Source organism: Salmo salar, chromosome ssa07 (assembly GCF_905237065.1).
Source record: "Salmo salar chromosome ssa07, Ssal_v3.1, whole genome shotgun sequence".
Taxonomy (NCBI): domain Eukaryota; kingdom Metazoa; phylum Chordata; class Actinopteri; order Salmoniformes; family Salmonidae; genus Salmo; species Salmo salar.
This window is the reverse complement of record NC_059448.1, coordinates 53216389-53244033: the sequence shown is the minus strand read 5'-3', so window position 1 is coordinate 53244033 and position 27645 is coordinate 53216389. Positions and strand designations below refer to the sequence as shown.

Genomic DNA, 27645 nt, shown 5'->3' with positions numbered 1-27645 from the left:
TGACGGCCTAGGAACAGTGGGTTAACTGCCTTGTTCAGGGGCAGAACGACAGATTATCACTTTGCCAGCTCGGGGATTCAATGTAGCAACCTTTCGGTTACTGGCCCAATGCTCTAACCACTAGGCTACCTGCCACCCATCAAGAGGGAGTGTTACCTGATTCTACATGTTTCTGATATGTTCTGTCACTACACTTTGCCTTTGATGGGGTTAAGAGTCACTTCAAATGTTGGAACCTAAACCTGAAAGAATGAATTTCTCCCACTGAACCATGGCTCTAATTGCCTTCTCCAGACCTTACTCATAGACCACTTGGCTGTGCCAGAGACACAGATCGAGGCCTTGGCATAGTGCATTGGGTAGGGCTGCGGGGAGAGGGAGGACTGCTCCCCAGAACGGCTTAGTGACTGCTATTTGGTTAGCATAAAACTGTGTTAAAAAGGTTGATAATTCAGGAGATGGCCGGTGCATTGACTGGTTACATGGCTATCATCATTTCCTACTGTGTTTTACAATGTTTTAATGAATTTAAAAATACGTTTGTGACAAAATAAATATTTTTGATGTTTCCTTGAGCAAGGCACTTAACCCTAATTGCTCCTGTAAGTTGCTCTGGATAAGAGCATCTGCTAAATGACTAAAACGTACAGGAAATGTAAACAAACAGTATCTTCATACTCTCCATAAGGTTGCTGCACATTACATTGAATATGTGCAGGTATATTCAAGTGCATGCAATTCATTAGTCCCAATTGAAATGCACTTATTTGCTCTGGGTGTCTGGCATGCTCTGGTTTTGTACTCACATTCATGGAAGTCTACAGAAAAGGAAGGAGAGTTAGAGAGAAAATAATACAACAGGGACCTACCATGTCTAAAACCAGGTACTTATCCATCTTTAAAGTAGTTACTGATGGTTAGTCCTTTTTCTGTTTCAATAGTCCTCAAGGATCAATGTCCTGGATGTTCATACTGTTGATAGTATCTGGTCAGGTAGAGGAGGGTTCCTGATTCCTGCACAGCAACTCTAGTCTGGTTCCTTTCAAGGGTTGTTCAGGCCTACACTGTCACCTCTGCTTGGGCCTTAGGGTCTATGCCTGCCTGCTTTGCTGATGTCATTTATTGGCCTATACATTTCATTTGATTTATTGGTTATTTCAAATGATAGCCTATTAGGGAAGTTGTGGTGTGATGCACACCACAGGAAGGTCAGCCTTGTGTGAAGAATTCAAACGTTTCTCGGTTCACATAAGAGTGCTGTGTAAATACTTTGAATAAATATTACTGTAGGGCATGTTATTTTCAGGCAAACACACTCCACTGTTGTTGCTGCTGTGTTGACATCATCCACCCACTAGCTCCTCCTCCAATCAGAGAGCTCATCGGAGGATGTTGATCGTCGCATCAGCATCATTTCTCGCATCCTCACGGCGTAGGCACTACGCAGGGAGAGTGGGAGAGAGGTAGCGAGAGAGAAAGAGAGAGAGAGAGAGAGAGTGAGAGAGAAGGAGAAGCCATTACGGAGATTCCACACAGAGAATCGTCAGACGGCAGAGAAAGCATCCCAGCTTTGCATGTAGGTCGACGGAACGCCTCGCCAAAACCACTCGAGGAGAGAATCTGAGCAGGAAAGGCTGATCACGAAAATCCAAACGTGGTAGATATAAAACCGGGTATGGAGAGCCTGCTAGACAACCCAATGAAAGCCGTGCTGTATCTGAAGGAACTCACCACCATCGTGCAGAACCAGCAGAGCCTGATCCAGACGCAGCGTCAGCGCATCGACGAGCTCGAGCGGAAGGTGGAGGACCTGATAGGGGAAAACCGCCATCTGCGGGACCCCCATCAGTCCTATCACCACCCCCACCACCACCACCCGTCTCCCCGCAGTACAAGCCCTCAGCCACCCGTCCACCTGCACCAGCATCCAGGGGGAAACAAAGCCGGGGTTCATCCTAGCCAGCAACCGCAGCAGGTCGCCTCTCTGTCGGCACAGCCTCCGCAGCATCCTCCCCCTCCGACGCCTCCAGTTCACCATCCGCAGCAACTGCAGTTGGTGCCCACCTCCCCGCCGTCTCCAAAAGCGGGCCAGAGCAGCCCCGAGTCAGCGGAGGAGGACAAGAAAAGCCCGGCGTGCTGCAAGTCCCTGGTCCCGCAAACACCTACAACTCTGTGCCGCTCCGTTGGACTTGCCAGGAAAGCAGAGTGAGTAGCCTTATGCTACATTATTGCCTATATATTTTACCCACATTTAGCTAGAATTCCATGAAAGCGAATTTCTTAGCTAGTCTACCTGTCACTCGAGTGTTTGGCTAGCTATCCTACGTTGTAAACATAGCCCAACAAACATAACACGACCCAGTAAAGTTACTATTTTACTCAATAAATTCCCGATAAATTGCATGACATGTTATATTGACAAACAGTGGGGTCCTAACGAAGATGAGCAAAAATGTCTGTATAAAATACATAATTCAAATAATGAGCTATATCGTATGCTCCAAAAAAATGGGGAAATAACATTATTTTATATTAGTGAATACATTTGCTCAGAGATAAATATTTTGTTTAGCAAGTAATATTTATTTTCTCAAAAAGGTAGTTGGTCAAAGTTATTCACATCTCTGTTTTCAATACCTCACTAGTTTGCTGTAGGCTACCTGCACCAAAATGCCAGTATTTTTCCTTCATACCTTGCTCTCCATCTTCTTTTTAAATTGGGAGCCAATTTGTTTTCAGCACTTTTATTTCCATGACTGATCAAAACTCGTTTTGTCATGCCTCTCTTGTATCTATGCAGCAGCAATATGTTTGGAACATGGAATCACAATACATAATCATGAGAATGGTGAGAATGCTAGGTATCCTGGTAATATCATATCTTGACATCCCTGGCAGCTCCCAGCCCTATATTGTTGCAAGAACATGTTTTTTTGTTGTTGAGGGAAGTGGAGGATTTTGATGCACAGGAATTATAATAATGGCAAGTTAATAAAAACATAAAAACATATACTTAATGATAAAACAGATGCATTTTCCTTTGGTAAGGAGATCGCATAGCAGCATGCAGCCTAATGTGTTACTTTTATTATATAGCCTCGGCCCAAATCATAATCATATTGCAGGACATGACTCTCCTTTTCTGACATGACTGGTTTATTCCTGCTATACAATAAATATTAAGTTTCCATTTATACATTGCTCAATTAATATTTATATATTCCATTCTTTTACTTTTGGATCGTGTGTATTGTTGTGAATTGTTAGATACCACTGCACTGTTGGAGCTAGGAACACAAGCATGTTGCTACACCTGCAATAACATCTGCTAAATATGTGTATGTGACCAATACATTTTGATTTGATTTTAATAGCCAACATGCTCAAAAGTAAATAGACCAGTACCGTGTTTAAATTTGACGGCATGGGTAGACTATATTATTGTTATGCGATAGGAACACAATGTCATAGCCTATTTCAATTCAGAGCCTATACCAAGGCAGGAGAAAGAAGCAATCATCTATTGATGAGCAAAATATTAAACAATTTGTATTTTCCATAGAAGTGTCCTTTAAATTGTTTGAATTGACAATCAGTTGCAGAATGTGCTGCTAGAGTTTGGCACTCCCTATATGTGGCATGCATTTTTTATTTGAAAAAGTCACTGAAAAGATAAAACATTAGGCTCACACTTGTACAGAAATGTGATCGAATTTGCCATTGCTCTTTCTTTTAGAAACTGTCATGGCCCAGTTCCAACAAGTCAAAGGCTACAGCAAATGGGCGTTTCTGTCACCGTAAAAAATGAATGGAGGGCGTTTACCAGGCTAGGATGTAACGCTCGTTCACAAGAACACAAATATAGTATGGCTTTGATTTATCAATGAAAATGTTGTGTATATGTTGTGTGCAACACTTTGATAAATTGCAATAATTAGTTGCGCACGCAAATCCTTTAATCTCCACGTACGCCAGAGTTTTGTGAGAAATGTACACACGGTTGATAAATGAGGCCCCTGGATTCTGCTAAACAGCATTGGCACTTGGATTGGAACCGGTGCTTTGGTCAGATGACATGAACATGTAACTCTTTGGCATTGAACCACCATTGAAAAGCTGTGGTTTGAATTGAAGAGGGCAGTCCATTATCACAGATGAAGGCTATCAAGGATCTGGAAGGATCCTGTATGGATGAACTGTCTAAGATCCCTCCCAATATGTTCTCCAACTCTTAAAACATTTTACAAAGGTATTGGAAACAGGGGTGTTAATAATATTGACCCCTTCCTTTTTGTAAAAAGAAAAGTTCAACAAAATCTCTTTCTCTAAGCAATTGTAATAGTATAAAATAATATAATCTCACCATTTTATGGAGCATACAATAGAGTTCAGTATTCAACTTATTTATTTAGTCATTTTTGTTTATCTTTATCAAGGGTGTCAATAATTTCGGACCCCACACCAACATAAAGTGTCTTACTGGGGCGTTGGGCCTCCATGAGCCGCCAAAACAGCTTCAATGCGCCTTTGCATAGATTCTACAACTGTCTGCAACTCTATTGGAGGGATGCAACACCATTCTTCCACAAGAAATGCCATAATTTGGTGTTTTGTTGATGGTGGAGGAAAACGTTGTCTCAGGCGCTGCTCCGTAATCTCCCATAAGTGTTCAATTGGGTGGAGACCTGGTGATTGTCACACACACACACACACACACACACACACACACACACACACACACACACACACACACACACACACACACACACACACACACACACACACACACACACACACACACACACACACAGAGAGAGACACACACACACAAAGAACACACACACACACACACACACACACACACACACACACACACACACACACACACACAGAGAGGGAGAGAGAGACACACACACACACACACACACACACACACACACACACACACACACACACACACACACACACACACACACACACACACACACACACACACACACACACACACACACACACACACACACACACACACACAGAGGGAGAGACACACACACACACACACACACACACACACACTAAACCTTTAAACCTACCAACCCCCTATGCTCCTATGAGTTCCCTCTTTCAAAGTCACTGAGATCTCTTCTTCTAGCCATGGTAGCCAAAATAATGGGCAGCTGGGCATTTTTATACATGACCCTAAGCATGATGGTATGAGAGGGAGAGAGAGACACACACACACACACACACACACACACACACACACACACACACACACACACACACACACACACACACACACACACACACACACACACACACACACACACACACACACACACACACACACACACACACACACACACACACACACACACACACACACACACACACACACACACAGAGAGAGAGGGAGAGACACACACACACACACACACACACACACACTAAACCTTTAAACCTACCAACCCCCTATGCTCCTATGAGTTCCCTCTTTCAAAGTCACTGAGATCTCTTCTTCTAGCCATGGTAGCCAAAATAATGGTCAACTAGGCATTTTTATACATGACCCTAAGCATGATGGGATGTTTTAATTGCTTAATTAACTCAGGAACTACACCTGTGTAGAAGCACCTGCTTTCAATATATTTTATACCCCTCATTTACTCAAGTGTTTCCTTTATGTTGGAAGTTACCTGTAGCTCGGCCTGTATTATTATCAAAATGATCCAATCACTCAGAAATCTTTTCAGCTGGTTAAATTGAGATGACAAACCAGCACATGTGAGCTGACTCGTGTTGATGAACATCAAGCAAGCTATGCAATCCCCAATCCCCAATGGCATCATTTATATGCCATTCATGAGCTTGTGATTAATTATCTGAAAGGTTTTTCCTTGTAGCTTCAGTTTTCAGTTGATAATACAGTGTCTTCGTTAAGTATTCAGAGCCCTTGACTTTTTCCACATTTTGTTACGTGACAGCCTTATTCTAAAATGTATTAAATCATTTTTTCCCTCATCATAACGACAATGCAAAAACAGGTCTTTAGAATTGTTTTCAAATGTATATATATATAAAAAACTAGAAATATCACATTTACATAAGTATTCAGACCCTTTACGCAGTACTTTGTTGAAGCACCTTTGGCAGCGATTACAGCCTTGAGTCTACTTGGGTAAGACGCTACAAGCTTGGCACACCTGTATTTGGGGAGTTTCTCCCATTCTTCTCTGCAGTTCCTCTCAAGCTCTGTCAGGTTGGATAGGGAGCATCTCTGCACAGCTATTTTCAGGTCTCTCCAGAGATGTTCGATCAGGTTCAAGTCCGGGCTCTGGTTGGGCCACTCAAGGACATTCAGAGAGTCCCGAAGCCACTCCTGTGTTGTAATGGCTGTGTGTTTAGGATCGTTGTCCTGTTGGAAGGTGAACGTTCGGTCTGGGGTCCTGAGCAGGTTTTCATCAAGGTCTGTACTTTGCTCCGTTCATATTTGCCTTGATCCTGACTAGTCTCCCACCATGCTTCACCGTAGGGATGGTGCCAGTTTTCCTCCAGACGTGAAGCTTTGCATTCAGGCCAAAGAGTTTAGTCTTGGTTTCATCAGACCAGAGAATCTTGTTTTTCATGGTCTGAGAGTCTTTAGGTGCCTTTTGACAAACTCCAAGCGGGCTGTCATGTGCCTTTTACTGAGGAGTGGCTTCTGTCTTGCCACTCTACCATTAAGACCTGATTGGTGTTGCAGAGATGGTTGTCCTTCTGGAAAGTTCTCCCATCTCCACAGAGGAACTCTAGAGCTCTGTCAGAGTGACCATCAGGTTCTTGGGCACCTCCCTGACCAAGGCCCTTCTCCCCCAATTGCTGAGTTTAGCCGGGCGGCCAGCTCTATGAAGAGTCTTGGTTCCAAACTTCTTCCATTTAAGAATGATGGAGGCCACTGTGTTCTTGGGGACATTCAATGCTACAGAAATGTTTTGGTACCCTTTCCCAGATCTGTGCCTCGACACAATCCTGTCTCGGAGCTCTACGGACAATTCTTTCGACCTCATGGCTTGGTTTTTGCTGTGGCAGGCATGTGCCTTTCCAAATCATGTCCAATCAATTGAATTTACCACAGGTGGACTCAATTAAGTTGTAGAAACATATCAAGGATGATCAATGGAAACAGGATGAACCTGAGCTCAATTTCAAGCCTCATAGCAAAAGGTATGAATACTTATGTAAATAAGGTATTTCTGTTTTTTATTTTTAATACATTTGCTAAAATTTAAAAAATCCTGTTGTCGTTTTGTCATTATAGGGTATTGTGTGTAAATGATGAGGAAAAATGTGAATTCAGTAAATGTTTTAATATGGCAGTAATGTAATAAAATGTGGAAAAAGTCAAAGGGTCCTCAATGAAAACCTCAATGAAGGTAAGGTAGCTGCCACATTTAAAAAAATGTTTTGTGTTACAATATTACAATACACTTTGTAGCCTATTTTGGAAGTAATGTTGTTTTGAAAGGGACATCTAGCTATGCTAATTTACTCCATGTCGATAGTTGGTTGCAAAATATTTGAATATCGTCATATGATATACAGTATGTGATTGGTTGGTGTGAAACTCCTGGTAAACAGGCCCATGCACAGACAGAGCCCTAGGGGTCCTGGAGCACCTGCCCTTTTTTCACTTTGGGCACCTGCCCCACCAAAGCTGCTGGCAAATGACATTCATTTGATACCAATCAATTAATTCATACTTTTCTCTTCCAACTTAATTAGCATATTTCTCAAATAAGCGATGGAATTGCATTTTAACACAATCAACTCTTATTGCCCTAGAAATGTCTAAAGCTATTTTTATAGGAAGTGGGGTGAGGCTATAATCCACCACACATCAATAAACGCCCTCTCACTGAGGGTGTCTGAGGGGGAGTTGAGATGTGCAAAACACCCATTTCCAATTCACACATGCGTATAATACACACTTATACATGAAATAGGACAAATACAAACATCCACCCACAAATACCCTACACTCTGATTAGGTTTGGCCCCATTTTTAAAGAGGCGGCAGGTAGCCTAGTGGTTAGAGCATTGGGCCAGTAACCGAAAGGTTGGTGGGTTGAATCCCTGAGCTGACAAAGTAAAAATCTGTCGTTCTGCCCCTGAACAAGGCAGTTAACCCACTGTTCCCCGATAGGCCATCATTGTAAATAAGAATTTGTTCTTAACTCACTTGCCTAGTTAAATAAAGGTTAAATGAATAAAGTGCTCCACTTAAGAGGGCAAATGGACTAACAGTTTAAGACACTGATATCTCCCTCGCTAGGAAACAAGGACCCCAATCCTCAGGTGGGAGAAGGAATACAGGGACAGAGATGAATGGAAGTCTATAAATCACCTAAATCACTTTCAGAAGTCTACAGAGAAAACTACTAAAGACACAACCACTCCATAGGAGCTAGCTAGGTCAACAACATCCCTTGATAATGTTTAGAATCCACACTTAATGCATCATTAGGCTACAAACTAAAAAAAACGGACTCAAACAGGACTTGTCCATCTTGTCCAATAAAAAGCACTTGTTTTCCGTTGCAAAATGATTTGCTACATTGTGCCCTAATGAATATGATACTGCTGGCGTTCGTCCACGGTGATGGTATGGGCTAGCTGGAAGAGAGTCTTACGTGTAGTCACCCGAATTGAGTCTCAATATGTTGTTTTGGCTTGTCTGTGTAGAACAGGGGTACTCAAATACTACTTGAGAAGGTCCGGTCACACAAATGTCCAAGGTGGCAATGGTCCGGATCGACATTTTCATTTATTGCAGTAACAAACCCCCATCTCGTGACCCATAAGACCAAGCTGTTCACACTCGTCTTTTGGCAGAGAGAAAATGTAGCAGTTGTAAAGCAAATTTCCTGCAATTCTACACATTTTGCCATGGCACAGAGAGAATATTTAGCCGTTTTAAAGCTCCAACACATTTTTCCATGTTTTATGTGTGTTCATATGATACCTGAGTGATTCAACAAAATCAATGGGGGCTCCCTGGGGGCCGAGGTCCCTGGTCACGTAATCTGACCATGATAACTGCAAGATTTAAATAGCTGGTTAGCCTAACTTACCTAGCTAGCTAACATGGGCTAGTTGATCAACTGGACATGTGAAAGGTTCTAAATAGTTTTCTATGGTCATTGAATGTGATAACAAGAGGAAAACTGCCAATCAAACTGCACCCTGTTCGTTCTACTATCAGACTCTTAACTCTTAACAGCAGAAAGTTCCTAAAAAAAATGATATATATATGTATTGTTTTTAAAGTCGTGACCCGCGGTCCGTATTGACCCCGTTCTGGATCCTGATCCGGACCCCCTATTGAGTATTGCTGGTGTAGAATCTAGATCTTCTCAATGGCTTTAGTAGTATATTTTTCTATGGTAGTATAGCGATCAAATACAGGATGGATTGCTTAGTGGTGTATCCATCTTGGCTTTTAGTGGCTAGTCTCATCCATCAGGACCTCTCTGTTTTTTCCCTCTGACTGAGTCGGGCACTTCAATGGGGCTGTTGGTTTCTATGGTTACGATGATTTGAATTGATACTCCAGTAAACAGAAAACAAACAGGCTAATTTAACAGTCTGACTGTTTGGGCTTCTCTGTCCTGCCCTGTTGCGGCTGTCACCTATAGGAAGCATCTCTCCTCAATAGCCTCAAGTAGCTTCCTTTCCTCATCACGTCTCCTACTGAGTATTCACTATCACCTGTCCAATGGTACTCTGTTTTGAGATGCACCTAAGGCTCTGTCTGCATAACTAGATATTCATTTAAGTGCAAGTGCTTGAGTGGGTGTGTGTGTTGAAATGACCCCTATACACATCTTTAGCTGTTTACTGGTGTTTCCTAGTATTGGGAGCTGTCCATGGTACTGATACCCATTTTAGTGTCTACTATCCAGAGCCAGAACAGCAGACATGCACACACACGCACCCACGCACGCACACCACACACACACACACACACACACACACACACACACACACACACACACACACACACACACACACACACACACACACACACACACACACACAGACACGCACGCACGCACACACACACACACACACACACACACACACACACACACACACACACACACACACACACACACACATATTCTGCCAGAAAACAACTTGAACAATGCCATGGTTCAAGTTCAGTGCCAAGTGATGACAGGGCAGGGAGAATCAACCATTTCAATGAGAATGAGAATCCCTCAATGTGCTTTCTGGGTCAAGGTTATAGGTGTAGGTTGATGCCTGTTTGATAGAGCAGGAAAATAATCCTACAGGAAACGTAAATTATTAGTTCGATTATAATATAGGGGTTGACACATTTTTCGTAAGGGAAAATCAAGTCTGACATTTCAAAGTGAAAATTAGGCTACAAACTTCAAAAGCCTTTTTAAACCTCAAATACACTTCCCGTTGAAAATTTCCTGCATTGCAACAGGTTGATCAAATGAAGATCTGTACTCTTATGTAGCGGAGGTAGTTCGGTGAACTTCGCTCGCGCAATGCGTTACCTTGCCTGACTCCTGAAGACTTGCCTGAGCTAGAAGCTAGGAATGTCACTGTCAACATACTGTATAGGCTAATTGAGCATAGAGTCTATTGTAGTGTGATCTTTAGGGGCTTTTATGTGTCGGTCCGTCAGGTGTTGCCAGCCGTGGCCTCTCGACAGGTTCAAAAGATGATGAACAGTGCCGGAGAGAGAGAGAGAGAGAGAGAGAGAGAGAGAGAGAGAGAGAGAGAGAGAGAGAGAGAGAGAGAGAGAGAGAGAGAGAGAGAGAGAGAGAGAGAGAGAGAGAGAGAGAGAGAGAGAGAGAGCAAACGTTAATGTTACCCTTAATAACAAAGTAGTGATCCATGAAAGCCAGCCGACGTCGCGCAGCATTACATCACTCACTTAGCGCATTGATCCTGACAAGACAAGATGGCGTACTGTGCCGCTGGCCCCCAGGAGCTGTGAATAAATCTCTATTAGCTGTGGGCATGGGGGAGGACAGAGACGTGCGGCAAATTGCTTATCATGTCAGGGGCAGAGCTCTGGTGTGTTTATGCGTGAGTGAGTGTGTGTGGGCAAATTGTGTACATTTCACTGTGTGTGTTTGTCTATTAATAAGCAGCACGACGATGACATCGCTTAACATAGCATAGAAGCAACTTCAGGGGTGTTTTCACAAGGAACCGAACAGAACCGAACAGAACCAAATGGAGGAATCTACCTGAATTTGGCCAATATTCCGTTGCAAAACGTTTTCCGTTTGGAGTAAATGGTTTTCCGTTGCAGAACGTTTTGGACTAATGATTACTCCCCAGATGAGGCTGGAATCACTCTCTGTAGATGTAACACACCGCTGTATTGTAGACTACAGTTGCAATTGAGGAAAAAAAAACATTTTCCTGTTAAAGAGACTGTTTTTGAAGCGACATTGGTTTGTTGATTTGATAGTTCAGAGGAATATTTTTGCATAGCGCAGATGCTTCAAGTTGCTCCCAAAAGTTTGTGAACCCCTATTCAACAGAATTTACTCTTCCCTTTTTTGTTCCTTAGCTTTGTGACCAAAAAATACGGTCACAGCGAGTGTCTCGAAGACCCAACCATAGTTAACAAGGCCTAAAAGAACCAGACTGTGATAGAGTGGGAGTAGATTCCAGTCGTCACGCTTCAAGAGCCTTGAGGGAAATACAACTCTCTCCATCTTCTCGTCTCTTGAAGGAAGTTCCCAGCTCTACGAGGCATCTGAGAGGCTCATTTTGCAGACTGCAATAGTAAAGGCCCGGAGTGTTCTTCTCTCAACATGGTGCTCACTTGTCTGGAAAGTTTCTGAGTGGGTGCATATGATGATCTGAAGAAAAGGCTGCCTGACTGACAGATTCTTCAGGAAAATGCTGTTCTCTATCTCTCGCTTTCTCTCTTTCTCTGTCCCTCTGTCTCTCTCTTTTCATCTCTCTCTCCATTTCTCTCTTTTTGTCTCCCTCTCCTCATCTCCTCCCTCATCCACTCTTGTCACAATCACACCCTGCCTTTCCTATCTCCACTCTCTCTCTCTCTCTCTCTCACTGTCTCTCTCTCTCTCTCTCTTTCCTATTTTGCCTCTCATTATTTACCATTCCCTCCTGTTCTTGCTCTCCGCATCCCCTTGCCTCATCCTCTTCCACCCTCTCCCCCTCTCTCTCTCTCTCTTTCTCTCTCACCACCTCCTCCTCCTCTCTCCTTAATAAGCAGCTTCCTCTAGCATCCTCTGCAGTCACTATCAGTATTCAGCTCCATCCCTCCATCTGAGTGGCTGGTGTGTCTCCTGTCTAACCCTGATTCCATATGTTCTGACTGGGCTGCGGTGTGCTCTCTGTCCCTCTGGCTCTCTGGTTCTCAGTGCAGGGTTGCTGGCGTGTGGTGTTAGCTAGCTGGGAGGCAGCCCCATAGCCTGAGGGGGAGCCCTGGGGAGCTCATGTTGCTGCAGGTGCTTCTCTCCTGCTGGCTGTCCTCTTTCAAAACACACTATCGTTCAAAAGTTTGGGGTCACTTAGAAAGTTCCTTGTTTTTGAAAGAAAAGGACATTTTTTGTCCATTAAAATAACATCAAATTGATCAGAAATACAGTGTAGACATTGTTAATGTTGTAAATGACTATTGTAGCTGGAAATGGCAGATTTTTTATGGAATATCTACATAAGGGTACAGAGGCCCATTATCAGCAACCATCACTCCTATGTTCCAATGGCACGTTGTGTTAGCTAATCCAAGTTGATCATTTTAAAAGGCTAATTGATCATTAGAAAACCCTTTTGCAAGTATGTTAGCCTAGCTGAAAACTGTTGTCTGATTAAAGAAGCAATAAAACTTTCCTTCTTTAGACTAGTTGAGTATCTGGAGCATCAGCATTTGTGGGTTCGATTACAGGCTCAAAATGGCCAGAAACAAATACCTTTCTTCTGAAACTCATCAGTCTATTCTTGTTCTGAGAAATGAAGGCTATTCCATGCGAGAAATTGCCAAGAAACTGAAGATCTTGTACAACGCTGTGTACTACTCCCTTCACAGAAAAGCACAAACTGGGTCTAACCAGAATAGAAAGAGGAGTGGGAGGCCCCGGTGCACAACTGAGCAAGAGGACAAGTACATTAGAGTGTCTAGTTTGAGAAACAGATGCCTCACAAGTCCTCAACTGGCAGCTTCATTAAATAGTACCCGCAAAACACCAGTCTCAACGTCAACAGTGAAGAGGCGACTCCGGGATGCTGCCCTTCTAGGCAGAGTTGCAAAGAAAAAGCCACATCTCAGACTGGCCAAAAAACATTAAAGATTAAGATGGGCAAAAGAACACAGACACTGGACACTCTAATGTACTTGTCCTCTTGCTCAGTTGTGCACCGGGGCCTCCCAGTTCTCTTTCTATCCTGGTTAGAGCCAGTTTGCACTGTTCTGTGAAGGGAGTAGTACACAGCGTTGTACAAGATCTTCAGTTTCTTGGCAATTTCTCGCATGGAATAGCCTTCATTTATCAGAACAAGAATAGACTGACGAGTTTCAGAAGAAAGGTATTTGTTTCTGGACATTTTGAGCCTGTAATCGAACCCACAAATGCTGATGTTCCAGATACTCAACTAGTCTAAAGAAGGCCAGTTTTATTGCTTCTTTAATCAGACAACAGTTTTCAGCTAGGCTAACATAATTGCAAAAGGGTTTTCTAATGATCAATTAGTCTTTTAAAATGATAAACTTGGATTAGCTAACACAACGTGCCATTGGAACACAGGAGTGATGGTTGCTGATAATGGGCCTCTTTACGCCTACGTAGATATTCCATTAAAAATCTGCCGGTTCCAGCTACAATAGTCATTTACAACATTAACAATGTCTACACTGTATTTCTGATCAATTTGATGTTATTTTAATGGACAAAAAACGTGCTTTTCTTTCAAAAACAAGGACATTTCTAAGCGACCCCAAACTTTTGAACGGGTAGTGTATGTATGCGTGCGCTGTACACACAGACATAGTCACATAGTCATAATCACAGTTATCCATACTAGCGCATAAACACATCAACATATGCATACTAGCACACACAAGTACACAAATAAGGGCACACACTCACCCACACACCACCTGGCAGTCAGCATGCCTTTCTGCATTGGCTGCAGCCCATTCATCCATCCATCCACCCCCCGCTTCCTCCTTCCCTTCTCGCAAGGCTCTCTTCTTCCCCTGAAAGGGGCTGAATCTGTGCAGCTGCCAGCCATCTCAGGGAGAGAGCGGCCATATGTGGGGGTGAACGGGAAACCCTGGGAGTGAGAAGCATACGTTATCCCCTATCTCCTGCTGGCTTCCTTCTAGCTGCTGCAGACTGATAGCCTAGTGCTTCTTTCAGATCAATGGTCACTACCTCTGGCCAACATAGCTAGTCCCTGTACCCTCATGTCCCAGAACACAGGCCAACTGGCCAAGTCCCTGTACCCTTATGTCCCAGAACACAGGCCAAGTGGCCAAGTCCCTGTACCCTTATGTCCCAGAACACAGGCCAAGTGGCCAAGTCCCTGTACCCTCATGTCCCAAAACACAGGCCAAGTGGCCAAGTCCCTGTACCCTTATGTCCCAGAACACAGGCCAGCTGGCCAAATCCCTGTACTCTCATGTCCCAGAACATAGGCCAAGTGGCCAAGTCCCTGTACTCTCATGTCCCAGAACATAGGCCAAGTGTCCAAGCATGTGCTTTAGTAGAAGGGAAGGGGGGCTGTATTAGTTTGTGTGTGTGTGTGTGTGTGTGTGTGTGTGTGTGTGTGTGTGTGTGTGTGTGTGTGTGTGTGTGTGTGTGTGTGTGTGTGTGTGTGTGTGTGTGTGTATGTGTGTGTGTGTGTGTGTGTGTGTGTGTGCTGGTATGCATGTGTGATTTAGTGTTTGTGTGTTTAATGTGTGTTAATGCTAGTCTGTAGATTAGTTTGTGTGTGCGCGTGTATGTGTGTTTGCTTGTACTAAAAGTATAAAAATGTATGCACTCTACTGTAAGTCACACTGGATAAGAGCGTCTACTAAATGACTAACATGTATGTGTAGGCTATGTGTGTGTTCTGCGCCTGCTTGTGCTGTGTGATGTGGGTTCATGTACCTCTGTGTCTATGGTTGGAGGGTTCAATTAGATAGCCCAGTAGACCAATACACTGGTGGAGCAGAATCTGGTGTTAACATTTCTCTGTGCAGTCTCTAGGGCAAGACAGGTAGAAAATGCTCTTCTCTCTCTCTCTCTCTCTCTCTCTCTCGTTATTTTCCTCTAAGGATGTTCTTTCTGCCAGTTCCTCCTCTCTTCACTCAGTTTGCACTAACTAGAGAAACTCCTCTCTTTCTTTCTTTCTTTCTTTCTTTCTTTCTTTCTTTCTTTCTTTCTTTCTTTCTTTCTTTCTTTCTTTCTTTCTTTCTTTCTTTCTTTCTTTCTTTCTTTCTTTCTTTCTTTCTTTCTTTCTCTCTCTCTCTCTCTCTCTCTTTCTCTCTCTTTCTCTCTTTCTTTCTCCTCTCTCTCTTTCTCCTCTCTTCTTGCTCTCCCTCGCTCCGAATGCGAGGCACGTTCGTCTGGTTATGACAGGATGGCTCTGCTTTCTGTTGCCCACTGAAACCCAGATCATGAATATCACATTTGGTGCCAAGTGCTTTGAGACTGCTTCATTTCTCTTTCGGCAGCTGGAAGAAGGAACGGGTGAATTCCTTGCTGTAGACCATTAGCTGTTTTTTATTTGGCGTGTGCGGAGAACATATTTTTAGCTGTCGTGTCGTGCCATGTGTGTGTTTGTGAATCATGCGGGGGTCAGTTGTAGTGTGTGTGTGTGTGTGTGTGTGTGTGTGTGTGTGTGTGTGTGTGTGTGTGTGTGTGTGTGTGTGTGTGTGTGTGTGTGTGTGTGTGTGTGTGTGTGTGTGTGTGTGAATCATACGGGCGGTCAGGCACTCAGGTTATTGGTTTATTAGACATGAGAGGCAAGGGGACTGAGCTGAACGGGTAGCTCTAATGCAATTTAGAGTTAAAGCACCCGGTGCTTTAGATACATGACTAGCCTAGACCCTGCCAGAGACCACTGACTGTGACTAGCCTAGACCCTGCCAGAGACCACTGACTGTAGCTAACCTAGACCCTGTCAGAGACCACTGACTGTAGCTAACCTAGACCCTGCCAGAGACCACTGACTGTGACTAGCCTAGACCCTGCCAGAGACCACTGACTGTGACTAGCCTAGACCCTGCCAGATACCACTGACTGTAGCTAACCTAGACCCTGTCAGAGACCACTGACTGTGTCTAGATTAGACCCTGTCAGAGACCACTGACTGTAGCTAGCCTAGACCCTGCCAGAGACCACTGACTGTGACTAGCCTAGACCCTGTCAGAGACCACTGACTGTAGCTAGACTAGACCCTGCCCGAGACCACTGACTGTGACTAGCCTAGACCCTGTCAGAGACCACTGACTGTAGCTAGACTAGACCCTGCCCAAGACCACTGACTGTGTCTAGCCTAGACCCTGCCAGAGACCACTGACTGTAGCTAGACTAGACCCTGCCAGATACCACTGACTGTGACTAGCCTAGACCCTGCCAGAGACCACTGACTGTGTCTAGCCTAGACCCTGCCCGAGACCACTGACTGTGACTAACCTAGACCCTGCCAGAGACCACTGACTGTAGCTAGACTAGACCCTGCCAGAGACCACTGACTGTGACTAGCCTAGACCCTGCCAGAGACCACTGACTGTAGCTAGACTAGACCCTGCCAGAGACCACTGACTGTGACTAGCCTAGACCCTGCCAGAGACCACTGACTGTAGCTAGCCTAGACCCTGCCAGAGACCACTGACTGTGACTAGCCTAGACCCTGCCAGAGACCACTGACTGTGACTAACCTAGACCCTGCCAGAGACCACTGACTGTAGCTAGACTAGACCCTGCCAGAGACCACTGACTGTGACTAGCCTAGACCCTGCCAGAGACCACTGACTGTGACTAACCTAGACCTTGTCAGAGACCACTGACTGTGTCTAGCCTAGACCCTGCCCGAGACCACTGACAGTGACTAGCCTAGACCCTGCCAGAGACCACTGACTGTGACTAGCCTAGACCCTGCCAGAGACCACTGACTGTGACTAGCCTAGACCCTGCCAGAGACCACTGACTGTGTCTAGCCTAGACCCTGCCAGATACCACTGACTGTGGCTAGACTAGACCCTGCCAGAGACCACTGACTGTGACTAGCCTAGACCCTGCCAGAGACCACTGACTGTGACTAGCCTAGACCCTGCCCGAGACCACTGACTGTGACTAGCCTAGACCCTGCCAGAGACCACTGACTGTGACTAGCCTAGACCCTGCCAGAGACCACTGACTGTGACTAGCCTAGACCCTGCCAGAGACCACTGACTGTAGCTAGCCTAGACCCTGCCCGAGACCACTGACTGTGACTTGCCTAGACCCTGTCAGAGACCACTGACTGTAGCTAGACTAGACCCTGCCCGAGACCACTGACTGTGGCTAGCCTAGACCCTGCCAGAGACCACTGACTGTGACTAGCCTAGACCCTGTCAGAGACCACTGACTGTAGCTAGACTAGACCCTGTCAGAGACCACTGACTGTGTCTAGCCTAGACCCTGCCCGAGACCACTGACTGTGTCTAGCCTAGACCCTGTCAGAGACCACTGACTGTGGCTAACCTAAACCAGTATCTCACTTGCCTCCTTGGTAGATACCATATCATTGACACTCTGGAGTAGCAGTGGCTCACTTAAAGGTGACGGCTACTTATTGTATCATTGTTTGGTTTTCTTTATATAGTAATTGTTCTAAATGAAACCCATTTATAGTCTAGTCTGTAACCCATTTATAGTATAGTATGTAACCCATTTATAGTCTAGCCTGTAACTCATTTATAGTCTAGTCTGTAACCCATTTATAGTCTAGTCTGTAACCCATTTATAGTATAGTATGTAACCCATTTATAGTCTAGCCTGTAACTCATTTATAGTCTAGTCTGTAACCCATTTATAGTCTAGTCTGTAACCCATTTATAGTCTAGTCTGTAACCCATTTATAGTATAGTATGTAACCCATTTATAGTCTAGCCTGTAACTAATTTATAGTCTAGTCTGTAACCCATTTATTGTCTAGCCTGTAACTCATTTATAGTCTAGTCTGTAACCCATTTATAGTCTAGTCTGTACCCCATTTATAGGCTAGTCTGTAACCCATTTATAGTCTAGCCTGTAACCCATTTATAGTCTAGTCTGTAACCCATTTATAGTCTAGCCTGTAACCCATTTATAGTCTAGTCTGTAACCCATTTATAGTCTAGTCTGTAACCCATTTATAGTCTAGTCTGTAACCCATTTATAGGCTAGTCTGTAACCCATTTATAGTCTAGTCTGTAACCCATTTATAGTCTAGTCTGTAACCCATGTATAGTCTAGTCTGTAACCCATTTATAGTCTAGTCTGTAACCCATTTATAGTCTAGTCTGTAACCCATTTATAGTCTAGTATGTAACTCATGTATAGTCTAGTCTGTAACCCATTTATAGCCTAGCCTGTAACCCATTTACAGCCTAGCCTGTAACCCATTTACAGTCTAGTCTGTAACCCATTTATAGTCTAGTCTGTAACCCATTTATAGTCTAGTCTGTAACCCATGTATAGTCTAGTCTGTAACCCATTTATAGTCTAGTCTGTAACCCATTTATAGTCTAGTCTGTAACCCATTTATAGTCTAGTCTGTAACCCATTTATAGTCTAGTCTGTAACCCATTTATAGTCTAGTCTGTAACCCATTTATAGTCTAGTCTGTAACTCATTTATAGGCTAGTATGTAACCCATTTATAGTCTAGTCTGTAACTCATTTATAGTCTAGTCTGTAACCCATTTATAGTCTAGTCTGTAACCCATTTATAGTCTAGCCTGTAACCCATTTATAGTCTAGTCTGTAAGTCATTTATAGTCTAGTCTGTAACTCATTTATAGTCTAGTCTGTAACCCATTTATAGTCTAGTCTGTAACTCATTTATAGGCTAGTCTGTAACCCATTTATAGTCTAGTCTGTAACCCATTTATAGTCTAGTCTGTAACTCATTTATAGTCTAGTCTGTAACCCATTTATAGTCTAGTCTTTAACCCATTTATAGGCTAGTCTGTAACCCATTTATAGTCTAGTCTGTAACCCATTTATAGTCTAGTCTGTAACCCATTTATAGTCTAGTCTGTAACCCATTTATAGTCTAGTCTGTAACCCATTTATAGTCTAGTCTGTAACCCATTTATAGTCTAGTCTGTAACCCATTTATAGTCTAGTCTGTAACCCATTTATAGTCTAGTCTGTAACCCATTTATAGGCTAGTCTGTAACCCATTTATAGTCTAGTCTGTAACCCATTTATAGTCTAGTCTGTAACCCATTTATAGTCTAGTCTATAACCCATTTATAGTCTAGTCTGTAACCCATTTATAGTCTAGTCTGTAACCCATTTATAGTCTAGTCTGTAACCCATGTATAGTCTAGTCTGTAACCCATTTATAGTCTAGTCTGTAACTCATTTATAGTCTAGTCTGTAACCCATTTATAGTTTAGTCCGTAACTCATTTATAGTCTAGTCTGTAACTCATTTACAGTCTAGTCTGTAACCCATTTATAGTCTAGTCTGTAACTCATTTATAGGCTAGTCTGTAACCCATTTATAGTCTAGTATGTAACCCATTTATAGGCTAGTCTGTAACAAATTTATAGTCTAGTCTGTAACTCATTTATAGTCACATCTATGGCTATATAACTCAGTCACATCTATGGCTACATAACTCAGTCACATCTATGGCTATATAACTAAGTCACATCTATGGCTATATAACTCAGTCACTTCGGAGGTGTGGTTAGAATTTGAAAAGCCTGTGGTGTTTGCATGGTCCAGTGGAAACACTCCCAGCAGAAAGCAACCTTTCCTGTCCCCCTTCTACTTCTTCCCTGTCTAATTAAAGCAACAACAAAATACACTCCCCTCCATATGTATTTGAACAGTGATGCTAATACACTACATGACCAAAAGTATGTGGACACCTGCTCCTCGAACATCTCATTCCAAAATCATGGGCATTAATATGGAGTTGGTCCCCCCTTTGCAGCTATAACAGCCTCCACTCTTCTGGGAAGGCTTTCCACTAGATGTCGGAACATTGCTGAAGGGATTTGCTTCCATTCAGCCACAAGAGCATTAGTGAGGTCGGGCACTGATGTTGGCCAATAAGGCCTGTCTCGCAGTCGACGTTCCAATTCATCCCAAAGGTGTTCGATTGGGTCGAGGTCAGGGCTCTGTGCAAGCCAGTCAAGTTCTTCCACACCGATCTCAACAAAACATTTCTGTATGGACCTCGCTTTGTGCATGGGGGCATTGTCATGCTGAAACAGGAAAGGGCCTTCCCCAAACTGTTGCCACAAATTGTAAGCACAGAATCATCTAGTTCAGGTATTCCCAAACTGGGGTACGCAATGCCGTCGGGGGTACGCCAAATAAAAATGTGATTCACATTTAAAAAATAATAATAACAATAATTTCCTCACATTTTCAAACAGTACATTTACATTTTCCAACGGGGCTATACATTTGCGTGAGTTTTTTTTCTCGCCTGAGTAGCCTCATTTCACTGCTAAAAATAGAATTAAACCATCTAGCGAAATAACATCACAATGTCAATTACAGGTAGCCTAGTCAAATAATGAACATCCAATCACATTAACCGTTACTCTCTCGTGGGAAACCTTCACTCTTGCGCAGACATTTAGAAACGAAACATGACAATTTGAAAATTAAGCCAATGGAGTTTTTTGAGCGAGAATAAAGACGACTTTCGAATAGTAAGACATGTATAAAAGCAACAGATACCATTAATAAGAAGGGGCTAGAAGCGTCTTATATGGTGAGCTACCGAGTGGCTAGGACAGGCAAGCCCCATACTATTGTGGTGGACTTAATTCTTCCTGCTGCCGCGGATATGGCTGGGACAATGCTGGGGGAAAAGGCCCAAAAAACTATATAGACAATGGCTTCATCAAACAACACTGTTTCACGACGCATCAGTGACATGGCAGGAGGTTTTGAAACAACTACTGCTTCGCATACAAGCCAGTGAATTCTATGCGTTACATCTGGATGAGTCAACAGACCTGGCACAGCTCCTGGTATATGTCCATTATGTTTATGGGGGGTCAATTATGGAAGACATCCTCTTCTGCAGACCACTGGAAACCAGGACAACATGACAGGATATTTTTAAAGTACTGGACAACTTTGTGACATCACATGGACTTTAGTGGTCAAGATGTGTTGGTATCTGTACTGATGGCGCAAAAGCCATGACAGGGAAACAGAGTGGAGTGGTAACGCGTGTAGTAAGGTGGTTAAAGCAAGGTCCCTGAACTCTCGTGTATTTTCTGCATTATGCAATGATATGGGCAGCGACCATGTAACGCTTTTACAACATACAGAAGTGCACTGGCTTTCAAGGGGCAAAGTATTGATACTTTTTTTTAAATTGAGAGACGAGCTTAAAGTTTTCTTTACTGACCATAATTTTCAATTGTCTGACCGCTTGCAGGATGACGAGTTTCTCACACGATTGGCCTGTCTGGTTGATGTTTTTCAGGATTACAGAGACTCCGCAACTATATTCAATGTGCGGGACAGAACTGAGGCTATAATTAAGAAGTTGGAGCTCTTCTCTGTCTGCATTAACAAGGACAACACACAGGTCTTTCCATCATTGTATGATTTTTTGTGTGCAAATGAACTCAAGCTTACAGACAATGACAAATGTGATATAGCGAAGCACCTGAGTGAGCTGGGTGTGCAATTATGCAGGTACTTACCCGAAACGGACGACACAAACAACTGGATTCGTTATCCCTTTCATGCCCTGCCTCCAGTCCACTTACCGATGTCTGAACAAGAGAGCCTCATCGAAATTGTAACAAGCGATTTTCTGTGAAAATGTAATTTAATCAGAAGCCACTGCCAGATTTATGGATAGGGCTGCGCTCAGAGTTTCTTGCCTTGGCAAATCGCTCTGTTAAGCCACTGATTCCCTTTGCAACCACGTACCTATGTGAGAGTGGATTCTCGGCCCTCACTAGCATGAAAACTAAATACAGGCACAGACTGTGTGTGGAAAATGATTTAAGACTGAGACGCTCTCCAATACAACCCAACATTGCAGAGTTATGTGCATCCTTTCAAGCACACCTGTGGTAAAAATTCAACATTTTGGATGAACGAATAAGGTTTTAAATGTAAGATGGCTAAATAAAGAGGAAAATTCTTGATCATTATTATATTATTATTTGTGCCCTGGTCCTATAAGAGCTCTTTGTCACTTCCCACAAGCCGGGTTGTGACAAAAACACTCATTCTTATGTTTAATAAATGTATTGTATAGTTTTCGTGTGGCAGGCTTACAATGATGGCAAAAAACAACATTTGAGAGTGCTAGAGGGTGGTGCTAGAGGGGGTACGCAGCTGGAGGTTGAATGTTTGAATGTTTGAAGGGGTACGGGACTATGAAAAGTTTGGGAACCACTGGTCTAGAATGTCATTGTATGCTGTAGCGTTACGATTTCCCTTCACTGGAACTAAAGGCCTAGCAGAACCATGAAAAACAGAAGCAGACCATTATTCCTCTTACAGTTGTCACTATGCATTCGGGCCATCGGACTGCCAGAAGCCTGATTCATCACTCCAGAGAACGTGTTTCGACTGCTCCAGAGTCCAATGGCGGGACGCTTTACACCACTACAGCCAAGGCTTGGTGTTGCGCATGGTAATCTTAGGGTTGTGTGCGGCTGCTCGACCATGGAAACCCATTTCATGTTCTTGTGCTGACGTTGCTTCCAGAAGCGGTTTGGAACTCGATTTTTATGCGCTACGTGCTTCAGCACTCGGTGGTCCCGTTCTGTGAGCTTGTGTGGCCTACCACTTCGCGGCTGAGCCGTTGTTGTTCCTAGACGTTTCCACTTCACAATAACAGCACTTACAGTTGCCCGGGGCAGCTCTAGCAGGGCAGAAATTTGAACGGACTTGTTGGAAAGGTGGCATCCTATGACAGTGCCACGTTGAAAGTCACTGAGCTCTTCAGTACGGCCATTCTACTGCCAATGTTTGTCTATGTATGGAGATTGAATGGCCGTGTGCTTGATTTTATACACCTGTCAGCAACGGGTGCGGCTGAAATATCCAAATCCACAAATTTAAAGGGGTGTCCACATACTTTAGTATATATAGTGTATTTTTTACTTGACTCTATACTCCATTTGAGATAAAATGTTTCATATTAAACTACAGTGCCATCAGAAAATATTCACACCCCTTTATCCACATTTTGTTGTATTACAAGGTGGGATTAAAATGGATTTAATTGTAATTTTTTGGTCAACAAACATAAAATATAATGAAAAATGAAACACTAATATATCTTGATTGCACAATTAATATACCTGTATGTTAGAATCACCTTTCACAGCAATTACAGCTGTGAGTCTTTCTGGGTAAGTCTCTAAGAGCTTTGCACACTTGGATTGTACAATATTTGCACATTCTTTTTTAAATGTATTATTCAAGCTCTGTCAAGTTGGTTGTTAATCATTGCTAGACAGCCATTTTCAAGTTTTGCCATAGATTTTCAAGACAATTTAAGTCAAAACTGTAACTAGGCCACTCAGGAATATTCAGTGTCATCTCCAGTGAAGATTTGGCCTTGTGTTTTAGGTTATTGTCCTACTGAAATGTGAATTTGTCTTCCAGTGTCCATTGGAAAGCAGACTGAACCAGGTTTTCCTCTATGATTTTTCCTGCGGTTAGCTCTATTCCGCTTCTTTTTATCCTAAAAAACTCCCTTGTCTTTGCCAATGACAAGCATACCCATAACATGATAAGGCCACCACCATGATTGAAACTATGAAGAGTGGTACTCAATGATGTGTTGTGTTGGATTTGCCCCAGACATAACGCTTTGTATTCCAAACATTTAGGTTAGTATTGTGGAGGAACTACAATGTTGTTGATCCATCCTCAGTTTTCTCCTATCACAGCCATTACACTCTGTAACTGTTTTAAAGTCCCCATTGGCCTCATGGTGAAATCCCTGAGCGGTTTCCTTCCTGTCCATCAACTGAGTTAGGAAGGACGCCTGTATCTTTGTAGTGACTGGGTGTATTGACACACCATCCAAAGTGTGATTAATAACTTCACCATGCTCAAAGGGATATTCAATGTCAATTTTTACCCATCAACCAATATCTGCCCTTCTTTGTGAGGAATTGGAAAACCTTCATGGTCTTTGGGGTAGAATCTGTGTTTAAAATTCACTGCTCGACTGAGGGACCTTACAGATAGGTATGTGTGGGGTACAGAGATGAGGTAGACATTCAAAAATCATGTTAAACACTATTATTGCACACAGAGTCCATGCAACTTATTATATGACTTGTTAAGCACATTCTTACTCCTGAACCTATTTAGGTTTGAATACTTATTGACTGAAGACATTTCAGCTTTTGATTTTTTATTAATTTGTAAAATATTAAATATAACACAATTCCACTTTGACATTATGGGATATAGTGTGACACAAAATCTCAATTGAATCCATTTTAAGTTCAGGCTGTAACAACAAAATGTGGAAAAAGTCAACGGTGTAAATACTTTCTGAAGACACTGTAAATATAGAAAACCTTTGACTACTTTAATAAGTGAATTTGTCCAAATACTTATGACTTCTCCAAATGTAGGGACTAAATCCATAAAGTGCTATCATTTCTAAACAGTTAAACAGATATGCATGAAAATACCATCAAATATAAGGTGACATTCTGCACTGTCACCTCATATAAAACATTTGATCTCAGATCCAAAATGCTGAAGTACAGAGCCAAATTCAAAATGTTAGCTTCACTGTCCAAAAACATACGGAGAGGAATTGACTTTGAAATACATGTTTTGAATTTGATTAGCCTCACCAGACTTCGCTGTTATTCCTGTGACAACGTTGACATGCCGGAAGACTTTCTCCTTCAGAGCGACAGTAAAATAAACACCCATCTAATCGATGCGCTCCAGATAGCGTATGCAAATGAGCAGTGATGAGCAATCAGTGGTGAGTAAAGCGTTGCCAAGAGATGGATATGTAATTATGAGAAATGCTAATAGAAAATCACCTGCTGTCTTTTGGTGTCACTCCAGTCTGGTTGGCATTCACTGGGGGTGCATCTCAATAGTCTGAATTGACTTCCTTTCCTTGTTTCCTTTTTTGTTTTCCTTTAATCTATATGCAGTGCTGCTAAAGAACTGGACAGGAGTAATCACATTTCTAGAGGGCATCCTATTACTTTGGCCTTTTAAAGAGCAGAGGGAGGAAAGGAGACGAGGAGAGGAAGCCACTTGTTAAGTCTATTGAAATACACCCTCTCTTTAGCTTCCTCCTCAGAGGTCATATGGAAATCAATTGACCTCTAGCTATAGACGCTGTAATCGATCAGCCTATCAGACGTCAGGTGATGTTTGTCGTCCAGTACACCAGGGTTGGATTCATTAGGGCACACCGTAGCAAAACATAAACAATATATATTTCAATGGAAAACAGAAACAAGCATGTTTTTTTTTACTGGACAAGTCCATATAGTCCTTCCCTGTTTCAGTCAGTTTTCCTCCATTTGATGCCGAATGAATACGACCCAGTTCTGCGACAGCCTCACCTTCCAGATTGGGGTTTAATCATCCTGACCTTTCTGTGTCAGAAAATGGGGACGTTTGAGGTTAATCACATGAATCTGGGATGGGAGTAATGCTTGGATGCCCATCTGCCCAGAGATCCCATATTATATCCCCCATGGCTTAGAACTCCCAGTCCCTCCACTGACAACTGACATTGTTCTTCTGTCTGTGTGTGTGTGTGTGTGTGTGTGTGTGTGTGTGTGTGTGTGTGTGTGTGTGTGTGTGTGTGTGTGTGTGTGTGTGTGTGTGTGTGTGTGAGTGTGAGCTCAGCTTAGTTTACCATGGATGAATATACATTTCAGTACCATGGACAGCTCCCAATACTAGGGACAACCAGTAAACAGCTGAAGAGGGGTGGGAGTGTAGAGGAGTCTATTGGACAAGTGAAAGCAAATTCCCAGCTTTGTCTGTGTGTTTGTGTTTAGGTGGATGCTGTTGGCTCATGTTACTAGATCTAGGACCTATTTCATTGTTCCTTTCCTTGCGTTGCTTGGCACAATGTGTGAGTGTTTGGTGAGTGGTGAGGGATACGCAGTTGCGTTTTGCTTTCTGCTATGTCATAGGGTTTTCTCATTCTCCCTGTCGTAGCTCAGTTGTTACAGCATGGTGCATGCAACGCTAGGGTTGTGGGTTCGATTCCCAAAGGGGGACCAGTACAATTTTTTTTTTTTTTAAATGTATGCACTCAGTACTGTAAGTCGCTGTGGATAAGAGTAAAAGGTAAAAATACAAATGCAGAATACTCATACTGTCAGTAGGAATGAGCTGTGTTTGGTTTTCACATTAGTCACGAGCTGCTCATTTGTCCGCCCCTCTTCCACTGTAATTATATCTGATCCACGCTCTGGCTATATCAGATCATCTCCGTATTAACTGCACATTCTGTATCCGCCTGCTCGCCCTCTCCTAGGAAATCCAGGTCATATTATATTTCTGACCAAGACAAATGGGCCAATCCATCTCTGGCAGGCTACAGGGTATAGCATAGGTGATGAAAGTAGACAGACCACGTCCAATTGGTTTTCTCTCTCTCTCTCTCTCTCTCTCTCTCTCTCTCTCTCTCTCTCTCTCTCTCTCTCTCTCTCTCTCTCTCACACACACACATCCAAACACACACACACATCCACATACATCCACACACACACACGCACACATCCACATACATCCACACACACACATCCACACACACACATCCACACACATCCATCCACATACATACACACACATCCACACACACACATCCACATACATGCACACACATCCACATCCACATACATACACACACATACATACACACACATCCACACACATCCACATACATACACACACATCCACACACATCCACACACACACATCCACATACATACACACACATCCACATACATGTACACACATCCACATACATACACACACATCCACACACACACATCCACATACATACACACACATCCACACACATACACACATCCACATCCACACACACGCACATCCACATACACACACATCCACACACAACCATCATACACTCAACCATCATACACACAACCATCATACACACAACCATCATACACACAGCCATCATACACTCAACCATCATACACACAGCCATCATACACTCAACCATCATACACACAACCATCATACAGGAATTTCTGTGACTAGACAAGGGAGATGATGATGAGGACTCAGTTCAACAGCTACTCACACTCATGCATATAGAAACACAGAGATTGAATGATATTTCCTTCATTTAGTTTCATACTTGATGTTCAACCCAAACAGTGCAAGGTGCCGAGGTAAAACAAATGTTGTGGCTATATGTCATC

The 27645-nt window shown here is 43.1% G+C and overlaps 1 protein-coding gene across 3 annotated transcripts in view; it reads left to right on the top strand.

Annotated features, from left to right (window-relative positions):
* Positions 1-1404: 1404 nt before the first annotated feature.
* Positions 1405-27645, top strand: part of LOC106609634 (IQ motif and SEC7 domain-containing protein 3-like) — a 183470-nt gene continuing 157229 nt past the window's right edge. For 2 of the 3 annotated variants that reach the window (XM_045722253.1, XM_045722254.1), the window contains exon 1: positions 1405-2205. In XM_045722253.1, coding sequence (XP_045578209.1) covers positions 1676-2205 — 530 coding nt within the window. In that variant the 5' untranslated portion in view covers positions 1405-1675. The remainder of the gene's footprint in view (positions 2206-27645) is intronic. The other variant, XM_045722255.1, reaches the window with a different exon arrangement.